Source organism: Epinephelus fuscoguttatus, linkage group LG12 (genome assembly GCF_011397635.1).
Source record: "Epinephelus fuscoguttatus linkage group LG12, E.fuscoguttatus.final_Chr_v1".
In the NCBI taxonomy this organism is placed as follows: Eukaryota; Metazoa; Chordata; class Actinopteri; order Perciformes; family Serranidae; genus Epinephelus; species Epinephelus fuscoguttatus.
Window position 1 is genome coordinate 29,061,835 of NC_064763.1, and position 23,105 is coordinate 29,084,939.

General features: G+C 40.6%; 1 protein-coding gene across 4 annotated transcripts in view; it reads left to right on the top strand.

Annotated features, from left to right (window-relative positions):
• trpc4a (transient receptor potential cation channel, subfamily C, member 4a) overlaps positions 1-23,105 on the top strand; it is a 105,614-nt gene that overhangs the window by 71,795 nt on the left and 10,714 nt on the right. For all 4 annotated transcript variants that reach the window (XM_049591330.1, XM_049591332.1, XM_049591331.1 and 1 more), the window contains 3 exons: positions 9,841-9,981; positions 10,476-10,652; positions 11,399-11,599. In XM_049591330.1, coding sequence (XP_049447287.1) covers positions 9,841-9,981; positions 10,476-10,652; positions 11,399-11,599 — 519 coding nt within the window. The remainder of the gene's footprint in view (positions 1-9,840; positions 9,982-10,475; positions 10,653-11,398; positions 11,600-23,105) is intronic.

Below are 23,105 nucleotides of genomic sequence, written 5' to 3' on the forward strand. Positions count from 1 at the left end.
ATTAGGCTATTATTTTCACCCGCCCATAACCCATCCGCCATTAATCAGATTGTTCATTTTTATCACCCGATCGACCTGGCGGTTATAACTGCCATCCGCGCATCTCTAGTGTCTACACTACAGGTTCTTGCATCTGGCTCTTTCCAGAACCCCATTGCAGGCGTCTCAGGGCTCTCACAGTCATCCATCAGCAGGGCCATGTGCCGCAAATTGCGCTCAGCTGCCAAACTTTGTGGGCGTGTTAGCGCCGGCATATGATTAGAGCAAATTCTTTTGAGGATAAGGCGCTAAAACAGGGCAGATTGCATGAGCTAATTCTGCGCAAATAATGGCGCTATTAGCAGGAGCAATCCATTCTTTGTGGATCTGGCCCACAGTGTTTTAACCTATTTCTGTTTGAAGGGACCTGTGCTAGCTTTGTATGTGAAAGGTATCGTAACCCTCTTTTGTCCAACAGTATATGATCAACTGACATTGCATGCACTGTTAATTGTAAAGTAGGGCTGGGCAATATAGAGAAAATCAGACATCACAATATTTTTGACCAAATACCTCGATATTGATACTGCAACAACACTGAAGGGTTGACTATTGGTGCTCTCACAGAATATTTTGACAATGAATGTGGATATAATGACTTAGGCCCTGAGCACACAGAAAGCATTTTAGCAACTGGAGGCGGCTTTTTGTAATTGTTTTTAATGAGAATGTTGCTTTTTCATCGCAATTTTTGCGTTGCGAAGCGCCTCATGTTTCTGCGCTCTAGGCATCTGGTGTTTTTGCAAGAGTGCTCTGAACTCCTTGAGTTGAAAAAACTTCAATTCAGGGTGGAAGAGCTCCTCACGTCATCGCGTTTTCCCATTGTCCATTCGGATGATTTGAGAGGCGGTCCTTCTGTGGTGGTGACAGCAACAAGTTTACAGTTGGTAAACAATGGAGGGGAAACTGGTGGTGCTCAGTTGTTCGGCAGGGCCACTGGACTCTCTCTACTTAGAATTCACTTTTGTTTTGCTAGGCCTGAGGACAGACAGCAGGTTGTCAAACTGCCTCCGAGTTAACCTTAAATATACTTAGAAACGGCCGTCATGTAGGTGAAGCTCCTGGACCAACTGGTGGTACTCCCCGTGATCCACCCTCTTTTTTTAGGGTCTTATGTACCCACACAGATCTCTGTTTCCCTGTGCCCTGACAGCCTCTGACAGCCTCTCACTTTGCTGATACCCTCTCACTCTCGACCAGAGCTACAGCAAATACCCTCTGTCTGTCCATTTTAGGAACCACCTACTAATTACTGTGAAGTAAATAAAATAATAAATGGTAGATTGATTACACAGGAAGGTGAGGATAAGGAGGTGATGAGATGGTTGCCGGGTAACAATAAAAGGCATGGCAAGCATTTTTTTGCTAGTGGCATTCAATTTTAAAAAAAGGCAATGCGGTGTGCCTCGCATTTTGTAATGCAAAATGCATTACAAACAACTGCTAACATCTGGCTTTTGTAGCCTATTTAATAGGAAAAGTTACAATTGATAATCTCTCAAGACTAATGTCTCTGCAGTTGTCACAGGTATACTGGCTCCAGCTTTGATCAGGTCTGATTGGCAGTGATGGAAATACAACAGCCTAATTTTAGCCCGTTTACTGGTGCAATGAAATGACAGGTCACCACAAAATATGGTCCATCTCCGTCCAGGGAGCGCTCGAACACTGTTCAAAATGTAGTTGAGTTTGAGTAAGACTTAATAACTAAGAGATAGAAAAAAGAAGTAACCACTGTAATGTTTCCGCTGGCCTCCATGCTGCTCTCTACTGTTTACTTACCCATTTTCCAGGCTGTCCATGACATCACTGAAAAGAAGAAACAGAAACAGAATTCTCGTCTGCTGCTGTATTGGCATTGGGAAAGTAATCTTTTGCCTTTTTTAAACAGGTTTTCTGCTGCTTAAAAAACCACATACACGTGCTAATTTTTGTGTGAAAATGGTATAATAGAACAGTCTGGCGAGTTCAGAAAATTACAACAGTTTACTGGAAGCTGAGAAAAAAAAAAAAAAAAAAGGAAAACACTTACGATATTATGATGCCCAAAATCTAAGATGATGTCTCGTCTCAAACTACAGTATCAGTGTAAACTGATATGTTGCCCAGCCCTTTCAATCAAATGTATGAACAGTCATATAACTTAATGAAAAACAAAATACTCCCAGCAAAGACTAGAAAACTTGAGGTCAAAGTGCACACTGGCCCACGTGCCAAATCACATTAGGAAATTTGGGTCCAACCAAATGGCAGAGTGCAGTGTCAGCCAGTGAAATGCTGCTATCCATTGTGTAGCTTATAAGCTGCATGCTGTTGCCTGAAGCTTTTTATACCATCTAAAATAATTGACCCAGTATTGTTGGCAGCAACAAAAGCTGACACTTCAAAAAGCTGTCTTAGGAAAACTTGCTCTGTGTTTTGGCAGAGGAACAGTTCTTACAGAAAGAGATTTAATGAGTTCATTCACTGGGAGAAAATATGATGTATATTTTATTCAAAGTTACAGTATGTTTTTTTATATATCTTGCAAGGATTCAGATTATCTTGAGCGCGCTGCTGTTCATTAACAAACCCGTTCTTCTAGTCTTTGAGAAGTGCCTGTTTAGAGCTTTAATTACTGTAATCAAAAACAAAATACTGTCTAATTAATTTTAGATTGGTGCCCCTTTTCACTGATTGCTCTCCACTCAAGGAGCGCTTACTTTTACTTGTCCCTGCCACACTTGTACTGTACAAACACACACACGCGCACACACGCGCGCACACACACACACACATGCTTTCTTCTTCTATCAGCAGTAATGCACCATAAACCACAAAGGAACAGATGTTTGGGGCTTCATCGATCAGCTGTAGGGGGATGTTATTGCTGTGCCTGTTGTGTCCTGTCTTTGATAGAATAAAGTGAAATAGTGGAAAAAGGGGGAAATCAAAGGAAAAGGAATAATATGAGGGAGCAAAAGAGAGCACAAGCACAAGAGATACTCTGCTCTGGCTTGTTTATTAAAGGAATGAAGGGGGAATGAGATAGAAGCCAAAAATATCCAGTCCCAGAGTAATCTATCTGCTGCCACATTTCCCTTTTACCTTAATGTCTTAGCAAGTTAGTGCTTCATTCTATCACGAGTAGGCTGTAAAATAGATCACTCTAGCACTACCAAATTTCCCCAAGAGAAGCTCATTGATTATATTAAAAGGCTGTCTGGGAAAAGTGCATCCGAACTGTGTCTTCTCTGAGATTTATTAATAAGAAGATTCATTCTTTGCTTTGCCGGAATTGTGAGTATTTGTCTTCCTATTCTGCGGCCTGTGTGAATGATGTGTTTGTAATAATCTCACAAGTGTTGTGGTTCATTTGTTTTCCGCCAAGGAGCGTGTTGGATATCAGCGATTTGAACAGCTTCATGCATTATCCTCTGAGTACAGATATGCATCTGTCGGACGCACAAACACAGGAGCACACTGTGCTGCTCAATTATAAGGGCCTTCGGGTACTTTGGTGTTTTGTTGTTGTTGTTTTTTTGTGTGTCCTTTTATAGTCCACACTTTGCTCATTGTTTTTTGGGTTGCAGTGCAACCTACATATCATGTGCACCTTGAAGATGATTTGGAAATCCCTCTTCTTCCTTAGCAAAGTAAGCACAATCATGCCTGCTTGAATCTACAAAACCATGAGCTTATTTTCCGCAGTGTCATTCAAAAACAGAACTGCAGTGTCCCATTTTATACCAGCTTTAGCGAGACAATGTTTGTGATGTTGTAGGATGACAGGTGAAAACCAGTGGGGAGGCTCAGAAAAAGGAGCACAGTGAGAATAAAAGACACACTGTGCTTTTGCAGAGGCTAATTTTAATCAATGCGCTGACGGCGGATGCCTCACTCTAATATGAGTAACAAATGTGCTTTACACGGACAAGTGGGCTATAATTTCGTTTCTTTTCTCCACTATTATCATAACTTCACATCTACCAGCCCGCACTCCTCCTGCTCCGTGCTTGGGCACAGGCCAAGGCTGTTTGATGTAGATTATTTGATGTCCCTCCTCCTCCCACGTGAAGAACAGAGTATATAGCTTATTAGATCACCCTCCTCTACGAAATATGACGACTCTCAGACGTGGCTCTGTGCCACTCTTTGGAGTTGCTGCTGCTCTGTGACTGCTCTGAGAGTAAGACTACACAACTAATTAGTGTCCAGTCCACATGATGAAAATTACTTTTGGGTGCACTATGGATGATGCAACATTTTGATGAAATGAACCAGTCCCCTGGATAACAATTCTTTAAATTGTATTACTCATAGAGTAGCAGTGACACAACTGACACTATTTCTGTTTCTGTTCATGATAGACTAAATTAGAGTGAACCCTTTCTTGACAGGCTACAGTACATTTCAGATCTTGTCTTAAATGTAACTTGTGCATTCACATCTATTTCCTTTTAGCCATTTTTTGGACTTATATTCAGTCTATATTCTATGCATGACTCAATGGATGGCATTGTCAGTGCCCCACTCAGCAGTTATTGAATGGATAATCATGATCATTTATCATCTTGTACATTTTGACAGTCTTGGTCTCCAAAGCATTATCCTAATTGCATTTGGTACCTTCACTTTCCTTTAGCACCCCTGCAGGTTTACATATTTGGCTTCAAGTGAAATATCTCTTGTTTACAGAACCATGAAATTTGTCACAAATATCCATAGTGCATAGAGGATAATCCGAGTGACATCAGTGATCCTCCTACTTTTCTTCTCCTAAGTTTTCATTTGTTCTGTGGAATTTCTCAACATCTACTGAATGGATTGAGACAAAATCTTGTACAGATATGCATGGTTCCCAGAGGATGAATCTTAGTGACTTTGGTGATACCCTGACTTTCCCTTTAGCACCACCATGAGGTTCATGTTTGTTGGCTTTAAAGGTGCTGTATGTAATGGTGCGTTCCAGGCGACCCGTAACTCATGTTTTCACAACCTGTAACCCGTGAAAGTGCACTGGAACGGCAGTCAAACCCATAACTTCCCACCCGTGAACTTGTACCAGATCGATGTACTCCCAGTTACGGTTTCTGACGTCACACAGCCCTCTAAACCAATTAACTTACTCCTCTAAACAACAATGGCAGCCCTATGGATGCGGTGTTGATACAGGTGACACATGGTGAGAAATAGACATAAAATAACCCTAATGTTAATGCATTATTGGCAGCCGCTCTAACAGCTGGTTTCCAGTGCAAGAATAAATCAATACAAAATACGCTTCCAAACACACAGATAACGTAAAAAATAGCCTATAATAGCATCTGTGACCCTATCTTCCTCCGTTTCATTCAAATGAGCAAGGAGCAGGTACCTTTGGCGATAGCAATAATGGGGAAGCACAAACAAACGATTTGCCATGTTCAACGTTAAACAGGAAGTAACTGGCAGTTTGCCGTAACTTTCCTGGAACGCTACAAAGTCGTAACTCGTGACTTGAAGTCGTGACTTATGAGTTCAAAAGCCTGCCTGGAACGCACCATAAGAATGTGGCCAAAACGGTTACTGCACTCAAATTCAAAATACTGCCGCGAGTCGTGTCCGCCCCCCGTCACCTACAGATTTGAGGTTGCTGGACAGCGGCACGCTGGAGACTGATTTGTTTGCCCATGGGCGGCTGCCGTGGCAGGGCCATGTCGCCGCATCCTTGATCTTCGGTTTTCCAGCGGACCGTTTGAGCAAGTCCGGCTTCTCTGCTGCTAACGCTGCTGCCGGGATACAGCTGAGGAGGAGCCGGCTGCTAATGCTATGTTCCGGGACACTGCTAATGCTGCTTGCCGTGCTGCTGTAGGTCAGTCGTAACTGTAACTGATACTGAGACTCTACTGACTGGGTGGCTGGTAGATGGCGGTGGGTGGCGCAACAGGCCAAAACACAAATTCAAAACATAAACATTGCAGATTTGCAGACTGCAAAAATGTTTTTTAAATGCGAATGTTCTGGCCGTACTATTGTTGTCGGTGAGATCAGTATGTTATATGAACATTATTCCTTCGTCTCTGTGACATATTAGGGGGATTTTATGACTATTTGCTTTAGATTTCTTACATATAGTTCCTTTAATTAAATGTCTCTGTGAGCATGTTAGCATGCTGATGTTAGCATTAGCTCAAAACACTGCTGTGCTGAAAGGTCCATCTATTTGTATTTTTTTTTTTTTTCTGGATTTTTTAAATTGAAACACCCACTCAGCCGTAAGCAAAAGGCAGTGGCATAAATTAAAGCACTGATAAAAGTAATAATAATAAGTGAAATTCTTAGTTCCGCTTTTTTTGGGGGTGTATGAGGTACTTATCCATAGTCAGTGTAGTGTTTTCATTGCTTCACCTCTCTGTCAGACAGCCCTTTCCAGCAGGGAACTGAAACAGTTGCATTGCTTTCTTCAAAGCCACCATACCTCTTGTGACATAAATATTGATTTTACCTCACAGAGCACTGGAGCTGCTGGTCTACCGCTACCTTAATAATTTAGTTTGCTTGTGTTACTGCATGACTTTTGGATTCGTCAGCATGCAGAAACCTGTCAGGTCACACATGATAATGTTTAGAAGGGCTTGAGAGAACAGTGTTTTTATGCTGAAACGTACGTTTTCAACCAAAATTTGAATGTTTAGATTTGAAGACACGAGAAACACTACTGGGAAGCTACAGGATTATATAAAAACCTTAGAAGATAAAAAATAATAATGGACCTGCCGCATAAGTACAGCCTAACAGAGATGCTAGCACGGCTGTGCACTCCTTGTCCTGTTGTTTTCAATGTGATGTTATTACAGCCCCCGTGATGAGGGGAGTTGAGAACTTGATGTTGAGTTTACATCCGTTTATCTCACTATTCTATCAGTTACTTGTGGTTATACTGTTCATGTTTTGGTTGGACTATTTCCCTATAGATACATTAAGAAGGAGCCACTGTCTCCTTTATAGAGAAGTTGAGTTGGAAACAGTGCTGTAAATCCTCTTATAGTGGGACCCACATAAAAGCACTCACAGGCTGAGTATCTCCCATGTGTCCCTTGGCACCTCACTCGTCAGCCCGCCACTGTGCTTTACTGTCACATATGTCCTCTCATGTAGAAAGCCTCCTGCTGCTTAGAGATCTTTGGTATTATCAGATGAGATCACACGGTTGCTTTTGAGGTCAGTGTCAGTGTATTGTCATTTTCGTCAGTATATCAAGCTTTCTGTGTGTCCCTTGAAATGCAGTGATACAGTCACTTTTGCTACCAAGGGTTTTGGTCAGCACAAACCCTGAGTCTTAATTAGGATCCATTGACTGTATATAAACATGGACGACACATGTCCACTTTCTCCCACTTTGCGAAAATGAAGCAGAAATGTCCTGGATATGGCCACTGCTATGTTGTGCTGGTGATGTTATTCTGAGCTAGAGTTTGCACAGTGACAGTCTCCGTGGTCTTGAATTTCTGCCCATTCACCTGTCTGACTAATTATGAGTAGCGCCATTGATCATGAGTACACCGATTGGCATGCACAGATGTCAATCATGACGTCAAAGCCCCTTTTTGTAGCATCAAATAACTGATTAAAAGCAAACTTATCAGAAAAATAAACCCTTGAACATACAGCAGCATGATGAGAACTACCTAAAATTACAGAAATGACCTTTGCGAAAAATGTACATGACTTTCACACCTGCCCTGTTTGATTCAGTTTAATCAAACTCAAGTTTGTTTGCCCTATGTGGTTCATTTGGGCAGGCGTGATCACAGCAACCGCACTCGGGTGCGCACTAAAACAACCGGACCGAGACCTTCTTGAAGAGGTGGGCTCAGTCCGGTTACGAACGAACCCTGGTGTAGTTCGTTTGTGGTGAGAACGTGTTCCGACCTCGATCTCAACCAACTGCAGTCACATGACACATTGTTTGGGTTAAACATGAGCATGTTACAGTCCTGGAGGATTATTAATGTGCACCTCCTCCTGTACTGCCTTAATATGCACACTCAGCACATCCAATGCATCAAAACATTGTTTTCCAGTTGGAGCCGCGCCTCGTTTTCAAACTGTATGGTTTGACTAAAATGAACAATGACAGCAATATAGTTCACGATGACCAGCGCTAAAATCAACCTGTGTAGTTGTCCCTCCATTGTGACATCAGAAAGCGTCACATTTATCTTGCAAGTATACTCTTCTTCGTTTTGTTTACTTCCTGGATCCTGCATGGAAATTCTGACCAATCAAGAGCAGCTTTCTCACACAAGACATTTTATCTGGTCCTCTTGTAAATGCTGCTGTGAGAACACGAACCAACTCTAGACAATCATGCAACTTTGCAACAAAATGAGTCCCTTATTCGGACCAGAGCAAGACAACTCAAGGTCTGAAAGCACCCTTATTTTGGCTCATGTCCCCTCTGCAAACATGGAGGGGACAGAGTTGATGACCTGTGTTGCCATTAGTCTCCAGGACACAATCGGGATGTATAGCTTTGACATTTGTCATCGGTTCAAGGATATGAAAATAATTATGCAGTGGAATTTTCTAAAAACAAAACAAAATACATAAAATGTGCAGGGAAATAAAAGCCAAACTGCGTGACTGCACTCTGGCTAGCTGATGGAAATAGCCTCAGGTAGCTTTAGCTGAAGCTTAATCACCCCTTTTGTCCTATATGAGCATGTTTGCTGTACATGGAAAAATCTGTTTTGATGACTGTCATCTTGGTAATTGAGTTTGATATGCCACAGAAAGCAGTATAAAAATTTAATAATGGAGAGAAACAAAGACCAAGTCCTGCTAAATCTAACTAGTAGTAGTTAAGCTACATTTAAATCACACATTTAAATCTATAGGTTAATTTTACTTACTGGTTCATTTGTTCAAAGACAACTTAAAGACCATATTTTCATGTAGACACAAACAAATGGTTTCACATCTTACATAACTGCTGATACACTTCCCTGGTTGTGTAGTTACTGTGTAGAGAGGGCCTGTTCTTTCATGGTGCCAGACTCTCACATCTTGAGCATTAGTCTTAGTAAAGCTCTCCCACTAGAACTAAGGCCCCTTATTCCCAGCTGTCCTTTGCCTGCATCAAGTTGCTGAATGGGTCCCAACCTATTGCATGGTTATCCTCCAACAATTCTTGGACTGTTCTTTCTCTCTTTGCTCCCTGTCTCCCTCACCACAGAATCAGATAATAAGCCTTCAATTAAAAAAAGTGAAAAGTGCCAGCTTACTCCTCTGCAGCCCACAGCCGTGTATTCCCACTGAATGACATGGGAAGCAAAAGGGCTTAGCTGGAGTGGGTGATAAGAGGGATAGGTGGAATGAGTTTCTTTCTGAGCATAATGATTTCCTGTGAAATGTGTGAAATACTGATGCTTTCTGCCACATTGTGGGCTATACCCTTTTACAGGGGTCTTGATATTTTTTGTCCGCAACTTTGACCAAGGGCATCTTTTTTGCTGCTATTAGAACTGTTTTCTCTGCATCTACCAAAAGCTCTAAAGACTGTTTTTCTTGATCCTGCTTATTCCATTTAACGTCAGTGTGAAGACCTTTGAACTGCACCCTGAAGTGAACAGAAGATCTTTCAGGCTTTGTGTTTAACCAAACCAATTACTTCCACCGTGCGCTGAGCATGTTAGTTAAACCTGACAGAAGGAAAAAAGACTTGGGTCTATAACTTGGCAATAGCTGACATAAAGCCAAGGCCAGATGTACTGCTTCGAGAGCTTATCCCATATATGTGTGTGATTAAAGCTCTTATTCTCTCCTCTCCCCTGAAAGGTTCCTCCTATCTTATTGGACAAGCAGTTCTCTGACTTCACCCCTGACATCACTCCCATCATCCTCGCTGCACACACCAACAACTATGAAATTATTAAGCTCCTGGTGCAGAAAGGCGTGTCTATGCCGCAGCCACATGAGGTTGGTAAACCATTTGAATTTTGTTGTGATTATCAGCGTGAAGCTCCCCATATCTCCAAAATGTCAACAACTGTTCAGGGAAGTCTTGTGTGCAGCCAGATTAAAGTGCGGTTTTATTATTATATCCAGTGGGGTTGTGAAAGTATTTTATGAGTCATTCGATCCAGAATCCATTCAGAGAAGATACACTACCGGGTTTTTACTCAGCAGCAACATATTATATTTAGAGTAAGGTAATTACTCACTACACAGTACAGTATTGGTTTTAGGATCTTATTTATGAGGTAGAATGTGTTTGTAAATATGCACATGATTTATTAGGTCAAAACCACACTGACTGGGCTTTTAATGTCTAAATAACATACCCAGTCATGACAGCAGTACTCTGTTGACAGAATGGATACAGTGCTCGCAACGCAGGGCCGAAACATGATCTGTTACTAAACACTGGGGAGCCTCATTAAAATGTGTCCATGCTTTGTTTGATGTTGCAGGTGCGCTGCAACTGTGTGGAGTGTGTGTCAAGCTCAGATGTGGACAGCCTGCGGCACTCGCGCTCCCGCCTCAACATCTACAAAGCGCTGTCGAGTCCCTCTCTAATTGCGCTCTCCAGCGAAGACCCTTTCCTCACTGCGTTCAGGCTCAGCTGGGAGCTGCAGGAGCTCAGCAAGGTGAGGAGCATCCTTTGGTAGGATTTGATTTGCTGTGCGTTAATTAACCTCCCAGTGCCCTTTCATGATGATTATTATGTGACACTCAATGCCCTGTCAATTTATTAACTGTGCATTTATACAATTGCTCTTGGTAAATGTAATTTCATAAAATAAAATGAAATAAAATTAGATAAAATAAAATAAAATAAAATGGAATAGAATAAAAATCGAATAAAATTAAAAAAAATAAGATAAAATCGTACCAAATAGAATAAAATAAAATAAAATAAAACAGAATAAAATCGAATAAAATAAAATGAAATAGAATAAAATAAGATAAAATAGAATAGAATAAAATAAAATGAAATGAAATAGAATAAAATAAAATAAAATGAGATAAAATAAAATAGAATAAAATAAGATAAAACAAAATAGAATAAAATACTTTAGAGTCAGCAATAAAATTCAAAGAAATAATTACAAAACTGGATCCTTGCCTGCTACAGTTCATGACATTTCCTGCTGAAAAATTATAAAACTTGGAGTTCACTATTGAATTTTTTTAGCAAAGCTAAATAGCAAATAAAAATACCAGATGCTTTAATGGCACAAAATACCCACAGGCAAGGTTCAATTGAGAAACAACACTTTGTAGACACACCAGTACTCTGAGATTTGCCTTAATATATTGACTCACCCTGCCAGGTTCTTGCAGGACTCTTGATGTTGGGCGGTATCAGTATTCTATGTACACTCTTTCCAAGGTGGAGAACGAGTTCAAATCAGAGTACGAGGAGCTGTCTCAGCAGTGTAAACAGTTTGCCAAGGACCTTCTGGATCAGACGAGGAGCTCCAGAGAGCTGGAGATGATCCTCAACTACAGAGACGACATCAACTTATTGGACGAGGAGGGCAACAACGACCTGGCAAGACTCAAACTAGCTATCAAGTACCACCAAAAAGAGGTAAGCATGACACATAATATTTCAGTTGAAAGTAATTCATAGCTTTCTGACTGGATCGGATCGCAAACCCATGTTAAAAGAACATATTTGATATTCACCCTGTCATTATATAACAATTAAAACACAAGAGCACAGTTGTCTCTGAAGGACAAAACATGGAGGACACTGAAAAAGTTGCTTTCCTTGGTTATTTATTTCTTAGGCTGCAGTAATGGGAAGGAAGCAGGGAATATCACCCTGTTGGCTATCAGCAAAATGATCTCACACTATCTCTCAGTCAAGTGCACCTGCCCCCTCTTTGCTGTGAGCTGTGAGCTGTGAGAGTCAGATATGACTGCAATATCACAGTTTTAGCCTTTGAAATTGTGCAATATACAAGAAATCATCTTGGGTTTTTTTCCAGGTTTGTCCTTGGTTCTCCTCTAGCATTCCTTTTCCCTTCTGTCCAGTATTGTTTGCTACATCATTTACTGTACAGTGTATTGTCAGATTTCAATGCCACATGCCCCAGGCAATATTCACTCTACTGTATGTAGCCTGGGTAAGACTGCCAAGCCTGCAGTTTGTGTTGCACCGAGCCAACGTCTTCTCACAGGTGTCACTGCCTGCCAATACGAAGCGGTGTAATGATGTTAGATTAGCATCAGGTTCTCTTTTTTAGTGCCAGACGCTGGTTTGGATAGGATTTAATCTGTTTTTGCTTTGGCAGCTTACACAGATGACAGATAGGCAAAGCTTGGTTTTCATTACTAAAGCATTACAGCCGTAAGGTAATGCTCAGAGCTGTTGCTGTATATGTAGGATGTTCACTTCCTTAAATAACACACAGATAGCAACACAAAATCCTATTTATTCATTTGGTTCAAGTCAATACAGCTACTGAAAAGACGATAACCTGTTGCTGGATTTCTACATGCAGTGCATCCAGTTTAATGTACATGCTCAGTGGTCTGTCCTATTTAATGCAGAACATGTACAGTGCATCCATTTCTAATTTGCTGGAAAACAGCCGGTAATTAAAGGGCCAGTGTGTAAAATGGGTTGAAAACAGTGACATCAGTGGTCAAATTCTAGATTGCAGGGCTCACTCGCTCACCCCTCCTGTTGGGTAAATGACGGTAGCCTCGTAGGGACAAAAAGCCTTGCGCATGAGTTTTTCAGGAGTAGGTCTATCTAGCGACAAGGTGAATATTTATTTAGGATTCTAAGCCATGTTACGATATTGTAATGAATCCTTTATGAGCAGGAGACCAGAGGAGCGTTCGGGAAAAAAGCCAACTTATTTTAGCACTCCAAAAACTCCAGGGGGTAAAAGACTCCGTCCCAAACTCTGACTCTTCTAGCGTAACACACACACTTCATACACACATACTCGTTTACGATAGCTAGCGGATACCCCCCTCCCCCCTCTGCTCCACTAATCTCCAGCCCGCACACTGACTGACAGCGTAGCATGTAAACAGAGCTCAGCTGTTTATTTAGCCTAGCGATATCTCCGGACTATAGTCGCTGCAATGGACGACTTTGAACGCGATTTTGAAGAGTTTCTTGTAGCGGACACAGACCCAGAGCCATACCTGTTTGAGCCAGAGCATACAGATGAGGAACTCCATGTGTTTGATGCTGAGCGGGTGAGAAGAGAGGCTGAATGCACAGAATGGGATTCGGTGCTACCATCGCTGGGGAGATATACCATCAGGAGGAAAAGCACCGCAGAGTGCATCACAAGGAGTGAAGTTGTGTCTTCTTTTCCTCGCAAATGACGGTTCGGGTTCATTCTCTCCTGTTGTGTGGTAAGTGTGGTCCATTCGCAAACTTTATAACTAAAAAAACTTTTCACTACTCTCTATCAGCGAACTTTCCTCCTCCTTCTTCCTTCCTTCCGCTGTCTTCGTTGGTTCATTTATACACGCGAAATGCGTTCTCTGGCTGGCTGGATTGTCCGCTCGGTCTGCCGTACATACATGGCGGTGCAAGATGGCGACCTCTCTAAAGCAAGGCCCTTGCTATTAATATATATCAAAGCATAATTATAAGGCTACGAAAACCAAACGAATTTTATTTTATAGCGATTATACACTTGTATAAACATATTAATGGGTAGAATATTCAGATTCAGATTCAGATTGACAATAAACCATGCCAAATATTACACACTGGCCCTTTAAGTGCTGATTACTTTCACAGGCCGGTTTTAGTTTCAGACAGTAAATTGCTCTGTTTTTTTTCATCAGCTCTGTAGGTCCTGAATTGCATTTTAAACAGATAAATAATTATGAGTGAAAAGGTTTGAACCTGATAACTCCGCAGCAATATTCTCTCTACAGTCCACTGACTTCATGCTTCTGCTTTTATTGTGTGATAAACATTTTCTCAGTAGGTAGAGACATAAACAACTGGTTTGGAAAAAAAGCTGATTAAAAGCCACATTAAAACATTAAGTATATTAAATGTGTACTTTTGCTATTTAAGCCTTCAGTATGGCTAATAGAGGCTCTAAAATGCCATGTCATATTTAGGTTTCAATCTGTAGCACCCCAAAGATGTTATAAATGTAACTGTTCAGTAAGATACGTTTTAGATAATTAATTTGCATACTAATTATTTGCAATTAGTTAGGGCTTTAATCAAGCAAACACCGATCTGATCAGACAGATGCTGAGTCAGATAGCTGGATCAGGTATCGGTGACAATAGGGTTCATTACATGTGCACATACTGTAAAACTTAAAATAGTAGCCTGGGCTAGTATTTGCTTAAATCACTGAAACTAGTCCATACCCACTGAGTACAGCATACCATACCATGACTTAGTCATACCAAAAATTAGAAAAAAAACCCCCAAACATACAGCCACAGGGGGAGCCACAGCGATCAGTCACATTTTAGCCATTTTTAAGCATTTTTCTGTTGTTATAGCGCCACCCAGTTGCCAATTAGAGTTAAATTTCTCCAGTCACCTTGAGGCGTCCTGTTCTACATATCTACCAAGTTTAGTAAAAGTGACTGGTGACTGGAGTCAGTTAGGCCTAGATAAGAAATTAGCTCTCTAGCGCCCCCATTTTGTTTGATGGGGTCAATAATGGAGGGGTCCCCTCAGATTATGTGTGGTCATATGCCTACAAAGTTGCGTGGTGATCGGTGAAACCCTTGAGATGTTATACACCTTTATGTGATGAGCCACGCCCTCCGCAATATTCATTGCCTTATAGAAGCTCAGTTTTAGTAAGTTTTCCAACTTTTGCCAAGTGTGAACTTTAGATATTGGTCCCTAGATTATGTTCACCGAGTTTCATGCAGATCGGTCAAACTTCCTAGGAAGAGATCGATTTTAAGTGTTTTTTGAAAAATTCAAAATGGTGGAAAATCTGTATAACCGGAAGTTATGGGTTCTTGAGGCAAATTTGTTCCTCATGAGGAGAGGCATCTCTGTGCAAAGTTTCATGTCTCTACGACACACGGGGCATGAGATATGCCCATTCAAAATTTGCAATTCAATCGGTTGCTATAGCGCCCCCCTTTGGCCAATTGATGTAATATTGCTTCATTTACATCCTCCCATGACCCTCTACCACTGTGCCAAATTTCACATGGATTGATCAAGTCAGTGAGGAGAAAAACGTGGAACAGAGACACAGACACACACACACACACACACAGAGTTTTCGTCATTATATAGTAAGATCAAAAGGCCTATATTTGGGACAGGTGTCTATACGGGACAGGCCTTTAATTCCTTTCACACAAAACTGTTTCACAGCTAAGATGGACAATATAATCAAATTGTTTATTTAAACCAATATTGATATTGCTTGTTTAAAAATTAGGCTTCAGATAATATATATTATGAATCATTCATTTGATCTATTTCTGACAGACAGCGCATCAGAGAATGAGAGTTACGGAACCCAGCACACCGACACAACACTTCTTTATCCTGTTAAAACAAGACTCACAACTTTGATTAATTTTTATGAAAAACCCTTTTGATTCTTTTGATCTGAGGACCCTTACGGACTAAAGGAATATGAATAACTTACAGGGTAACTGAGGAATGGACACTTAATTTGAGGTAGCCAACAACCTGATTTTATACATCCGAAGACCTTCTATTAAAAAAAAAGAACTGCTTGGCAACCAGACCAGGTCTCTAATTGAGACAGACGTCTATTTGTCATAAAAGGGACATGGGCATTTAATTGGGACTAGGCTTTTAATTAAAGTGTTACGGTGTTACAACAACATCAGCAGTGCACCTGTAGGACACATTTTGTCCACATTTTATGCAGCTGTATTGTTTCAACCCAGTGTTGTTGTTATTGTTTTGGCCAATTTGTTGCTGCAATTAAAAGGTTTTCACTTGAACTCAACTTCTTGGTAATTTGGAAGGTTTTTCACCAAGTTGCTGGTGCACAGTTTGTAACTTTATTTGTTACACTTTATTTTACAAAGTTAGGAAAACAATGTTTAAGTCACGTCTGATGTTGCCTCACACATAAAAGAAAGACTCCCGTCACTTCCACACAGTGAAGCATACAGCTTATTATTTAAACGCTGGTTTCAGACAAAGCCAAGGTGTCAGTATTTCTGAACTGAAAAAGTCAAATCGGTGCGTCCCTAGGTGTAATCATTTTACAGTTATTTATTTTTACTTATATACGCTTGGTTATAAGCTCGGTGCTGTGGGTGAATATTTGTTACCAGAAAAATCCAATACCTGATGCATGGGCTTTGTTTTTCTGGGTATAATGGAGGATGCGTGGAGCCTGGTTTTTGTAGAGATGCTAAGTTATGGGGTGGCCGATGGCTTCCTCAGGCAATAGGAAAAAAGGGGTTAAATAGATATTACACTGCAGAATTGTTCCGCTGAATATAAGGTGAAGCAGAATGATGAGGAAGCAGACACATTACTCCCAGGAGTGACTTATAATTCATTCAGCTGTCTTTTACTGGGAGCTCTGCCCGGCTGTCAGAGCAGATGCACTTTTGGAGGCATCTCGATTTATGACGCTGCTATTTTCTCCTTCATCCATCCAGTTGTCGCCCATCTAGACTCAGGTTGGCGGATGAGCATGTTGAGTCACGGAGGGACAATTGGGAGTAGTGCGAGTGCACAGGTGGACGTGATGATGTACAGTCCCCTGTCATCTTAGCCAACTACTCTGTTGTGGGCAGTTAATCTGTCATCGCACTGTAAACAATCATCCCCTCCCACTGCCTCTGTCACAACTGTTCCACCACACATCGCCTCTCCCCAGGGGTGCTTTAATTATTCAAGAGATGTCCCAATATGCCCTTCTCCACCATCCTATCTATAACACCCTTCGATCGCACTGGGACTTTGATGGAGGACAGTGTCTCATGATGTGGTTAACAATCCACCCAGCTGCCCTTTTTAAATGATAAATGTCCCAGCTGCCTAGACTGCAGTCATTTCAAGGTAAAGTTATTCTGCTGGAAATGCTCAGTCTCTGGCACTGTATGTGTGTGTGCGCTGTGAAATTATTATAGAGTGCTGTAGTGTAATTGATTAAAAAAAAATCTTTCTTTTATAAGGTAATTACTTTCTCTGCAGTCTTATTTTAGTCTTTATAACTTTTAGAAAACAAGTGAAAACCCACACTGCAGGAAAAGCATTTGGAGTTTTGGAGTATTGTCTAAAATCTAATTACATTTTTCTTCATTCTCATGAAGTGACCTGCCTTATCCTGTTCAAACCCTCATTCTAATTATATTTTCTTGAATCATATTAATTTCTGTTGGAAACAAAAACCTCACTGCACTGGGAGGTTTTCTCTCACTTACGTTTGGTATCAGTTTTAGATAGAGATGATTTAATTTACAGATATCTGTGTGGTTATGTAGGCTGAAGTCTGAGTCATCAGGAAAAACAGGACAAATTAGGTTTTACATCTTTTGCTCTTAAATTATAGCAGTCAGCCACCAAATATGTCATTTCATTGTCACAACAAATGTGCTTTACATGAAACAGTAATTCAATCATTCAGGTAAAATGGGACATTTTTCTGAAGTGAATCCAGCATGTTTTGAGGTTTTGTCACTTGAAAGGATATTAAAGATGATGCAGTAAATGTCGGCCACAGTAGTCCATAATTAGCCATCATTGTTACAGTACATGCACACGTCCATTGTGGACAATGTGGTACCAAGGAAACAGGCAGCAAAGAACAGGAAAATCATGGCAGAAAAGCTGGAGGATCTTTTTAATTAATAGTTAGGTTACATTAATGATTTAATGAATAATGACAGAACTGAAAAATGGATTTAACCCTTAAAAACACAAACAAACATGATCGCCCCATTTTACCTTGAGGCCTGTACTACGAAGCCAGTTCAACTTACACAGGATATCTTTTTGTTATCTGGCTTGACTAACCCTAAAATTGGCTGTCAGTCAACTCTAGGTTTTCCTTTTTCTAGTCACGATCGTGTTCATGTGAAAGAGGCGGAGGTTGAACAACATCATCAGAACCATGAATGAAGTCGGCTACTTCGTTATCCTGTGACATGAAACAGCACTGAAAGTATCTGGGACGGTGAGACAGTAAAATGTTAATGGCATGGGATGTAGTCTTAGAACAGATGATTCAGAAACACTGAAAATACTATCCAAAAATTTGTCATTGGCCAACATGTAGATTATGTGTAGGTATCACTGGGCTATATGTGACATTAGTATAGAATGTATTTTGCTATTTAGTTGGATGATGATGAAACTACTCTAACTATGTCACATAAAACACTTTAAACTAACACCAGACTGTTTCTGCCACTGAAGGAAAGGGTGGAAAAGTAGCCTATAGTTAATGACTGATGAGATCTATCTGACCAAAGATGTTGCATTTACATTTCTGGGAGCCAGTTAACAGCGTGTGCATTATTTTTGTAATAAATATTATCTTTCTTTTCCAGTTCATCACACAGGTGTCTCATGTTATTTTGAGCTGCAGTGATGAATCAGAGTGTAGAATAGCAACACTCACTGCGGACTAAAATAAAGTTGCATAAGTTGAAACCCTGCTAAAATCATGTGTTTAGTGTTGTAAACGATCTCTGTGTTTGTTAGAAGCTCTGTTTTAAAACCATGGAAATAGAGCCCTGGAATGATGAAATGATTCTACTGACCTATATCAGCATATAGGCTGCTCTTTTTTACCTTACACTCCAGACTTTTGTCCATGGATACTTCTTTCTTCAGTGATCTAATTGCTCAGAGGTCGGGATGTTGACAGGCAGTGATCCGGTACTCTGAAGTTAACCTGCTCCAGAGCACATTAGCTGTTCAGCATCTGTTACCACGGTGATTTATCCCGGCAAAAAGAGAACCAGCTTCGTAATACTTAAAACCCAGAGTCAACCCTGTACTACCTCGCTAACTTTAAATCCTGCTTTGTAGTACAGGCCTCAGCTGTCCAGTTTTACCTGAACATGTCATTAGAATGAGGTAGAGGTTTTTTTCACATGTTTGAAGGTCCAAATTTCTTAATAGAAATATAGTAGAGATACATAAGCTCTAACAGTAACACTCAAGGCAGTATTCACAAGTTTAGGTGGTTTTCTTGGTAATCTGCCAAAAAGTGTCCCAAATTACCTGACTTCACTTTAACTACTAGTTTTACCTTTGGAGTATGTGGAGCAAATATAACACTCTTGCAAAGGGAGCTGTGTGAAACCAGTTTTAAATAAATTCAACAACACATGCAAACATTCCTTTGGCAGCGCTGCGCCATAAGGTGCAACATTTTGTGGGATTTCTCAAACATTCTTTAGTAAACAGTTCATTGAGTCGGAGAGAGAAAAACATTTAATGTGTGAAGCATTACACAGAGCCAAAGATAGAAATCCTACTCCAGTGATTTGCTGTGGGAATCATTTAGTAAACATTGTCAATATAACAATGTTTTCTGCTGCTGTACAATGATTTGTACAAACTAAATGCATGTTCACATACAGAGTCGCTTGAAGAGATTGCTTTGTGCCTGTGACAGTTGATCTTTAAACCAGACGGTTTTGCCTTGTGCGAGGCATCGAGGGTTAAGTGGACACTTAGTTGGACAGGAATGGTTTGACCGCGGTTATTATGTTCAGGATATTTTGTCTGTGGTGTGATCACCACTTATCTCTTTCAGCAACTTTGCAGACAAACACTTGAGCTCTTATAATTGGCATGACACTCAGCCTGAATGTGTGATTTTTTTTTTTATGGTACAAGCTGCTAGTGAGTGTTGCAGTGAGTCACGAGGAGCATGTTTTTGACCCTCAGCTGAAAAAAAACACTGAAGGACATTTCTCCTCCTAACCCTCTTACGTTTGTCGTGCGCATGCATGCTCGCTTACATTTTTTTGTATTATCCTTGCATCCGTGTGTGTTTTTTGGCTTTGCTGCTGCTGTGCTCGCAGGGTTTAAAAACCCAATTTATAATGGTCTGAAGAGAAATCTCCACAGGCCTCCGGACTAAAGAGCTGAGCTAACAGAGCAGTCTGCGCTTTGATGCAGCGGGAGGCCAAATCAGATAAATATGATCAGTAACACATACACAATAAAGTGGAGATTATCTCCTCTACATCCCTGAGGGGTTCTACAATGGATTACTCTCATTTGTACTGATTTACTGGCAAAAAATGTAGGTATGTACGATGAAGACTCACAGTGTGAGCGAAAACAGCCTGTCTCTTTAACGTTTGAAATTCTCAGCCGGCGCCAAGGGAATGCCATCAATTTTACATGCTGTAGTTTGACGTTGCCCCCTTGTGATGTCTCATAAAAACTGCAATCCAGTATTTCAAGATGTTTTTAATGCCTCCATTAAACGGAGATGAAATTGCACTAAGAGGGATAAGTGTTATGTAGTGAAGGACCATTAGCACTCAGTTGTTTCAGCAATTCACTGCAACAAAGATCTGCCTTTACAGTTCAGCCTCCAGTGTTGAGCAAGAGAAAGAGATGACGCCACTTGTTCCAAGTGCAGTTTGGAAAACACTCATGCAAGTTTATCTGAATATACAGCAGGTGAAATAATGTGATAGATTTTACTTGTGAACTAAATCACCAGTGTTGTTAGAAGGATGTGCGTTATATTATGTGATTGTTCCTGCAATAATTTCTGTCATAAATAGACACATATTCAGGGACACGTTTTGAAGGTGGACATTTTTAGCACAGCTTTCATGTTTATGCGACTCTGGCTGTGTCATTTTAAGTCCATTGACACCCTATTCTTATCAGTGGGAGATCAGTTGAGTGGCATTAAAGGTGATAGACAGCATGTGGGTTGATTGAGAAATCCTGCTTGTCATTTAGAAGTTCACAAACTTTATGAAGAGGTACCATGTAGCCTAACTTATGATGAATGGATGGATGATGAATCTACTATACAGGGAAACATGTAAAATCTTTCTACATGCATGAGATGAAAGAATAATACCACAGGTTAAAAAACTAATCATGAAAAAACACTTACATATTCAAAATGGATACCTTTTCCATGAGTGACCGTGTGAGCAAAGAGGATCTGATTGTGTAAATGATGACAGAAAAAACTTTAAGTGGTTAGCATTGTTGCCTCACAGCAAGAGAGTTCCTGGTGTGAACCCTGGAGTGGGTGAGCCCTTCTGTGTCAGCGTGGGTTTTCTCCGGCACCTCCAGCTTCCTCCCACAGTCCAAAGACATGCAGGTTAGAATAATTGGTGACTCTAAAATTGGCTGTAGGTGTGAATGTGAGTGTGAATGATTGTCTGTCTCTATGTGTCAGCCCTGTGATAGTCTGGAGACCTGTCCAGGGTGAACCCTGCCTCTCGCCCAGTGTCAGCTGGGAAAGGCTCCAAATAAACAGTCATTTTATCATTGTAAAACACACTTCATTCAAAGTTGTCAGAAACAAAATAAAACTCACAAAAGTCATCTTGGTTCATCTTCCCACTGTTCCAGCAACCACCAACATTGGTTTGGTTGAAATAAACCCCTAATTCATCCAGTTAGATGTGAATATATGCTGGGTCGATACATGTTTAAATGACTGTTTATTTAAATGGAGTCTGGTGGATTTGGAGATACCTATTTTGGGGCTGTGTCTGGTTAAACAAAAATGATCTTACTCTTTAACAAAAACCTTAATCTCTGTAGGGATTCTTTCCATAAATTGTCAGACACTTAGAATAACAATCTGAACCTGTCAGCAGCAAAACAAGCCCTTTTAGTGGAGGTACATTGAGGGCATGCCCCGAGTGTTTATAATGCAGCTTGTGTCGTTGCTGCTGGCTGCAGCCCACCCGCTCAATACTGGACCAATTTAAAAAATTGCTGTTCCCATTGTTCACAATGACACAAAAAACATGGGAAAATAGGGTTCAGGTTGAAATATACTGAAATTATCCTTTGGTGGCTTTTAAAGAGCAAACAAAAGCACCAATATAGGGTACAGCTGGCTTTATTCTTTCTTTAAAAAACATTTGGAAACATCAGTCTGAGGTCTTAAAAATCTATGGACTTCAAATCCAATCTGTATTTCAGCTCTTACCTAAGCCAAAAGCAGCTACAAAATAGCCAGCTTAGTTGTGTGCTTGTCAGTGTGTGTCTGTGAAAGCAGAGCAGAGGAGTTTCAGCAGGCCTTTTATGTTTGGTAAAGCTGCAGGGGAGCATGACTTCACAGAGATAGAAAGCAACCTCACTTGTCCACTCACACACTGATACTGTAAGCATTTTCTTGGCACTTTTGGACAGTTGACAGAGAGGCAAGAAAGCATGTAGAGACACTTTCCCAAATGGACTGAGGACCAGGAGGGATTCTGTTTGAGTTGTGCCAACATGTCACCTGAGGCAAACATGACACTTTACCACTGCTGAGTTCAGAAAGTGATAGTGACAGATGAAGGGAGGGTGAAGTAACAGGGGGTTTTGACACATTTGGACTTCTCTAAAATACGACAGTGCCCCTTTCCACTGCATCTTGCTGTAAAATAAAGTACTGAGACTGAAAAAAAACTAAATAAAAACTTCCACAGATGCCCCTTGTAAAGAAGATAATCTAATTAGGTTTTGGAGATTACGCTATTATTACAGCTCATGTGCTAAGACAAATATCAGCATGGATACATTTCCTCATTACAATGCTAATTAGCTTAATTTCTGACCTCGTTAGCACCACTGTCAGTGTTTAATATATCACACTGATTAAGGCAAGACATCAGACAGCTCAAGTACCTCTTGTTTACTATCATTAATTAGGAATAATGTTCTGACAAGCAGTGAAAGATGAAAGCTAAAAAGGAACTTCTTTGTTTATCCCTGGATCAGTCGCTTGTGCCCCCAGAAGTCCAAATACCTGTGACAGAGCAGCTGTGATCAAATGATCAAAGCTATCTTTAAATAGATGGAGACAATTCTATCTATAGCTGCTGCAGTTTTTGAAACAATGGTTTATGTTTCTAATTTTATTATTTACTTTGCTAAAGTACTTCATTGCAAGACTTAGCCTGCACCCATGGGT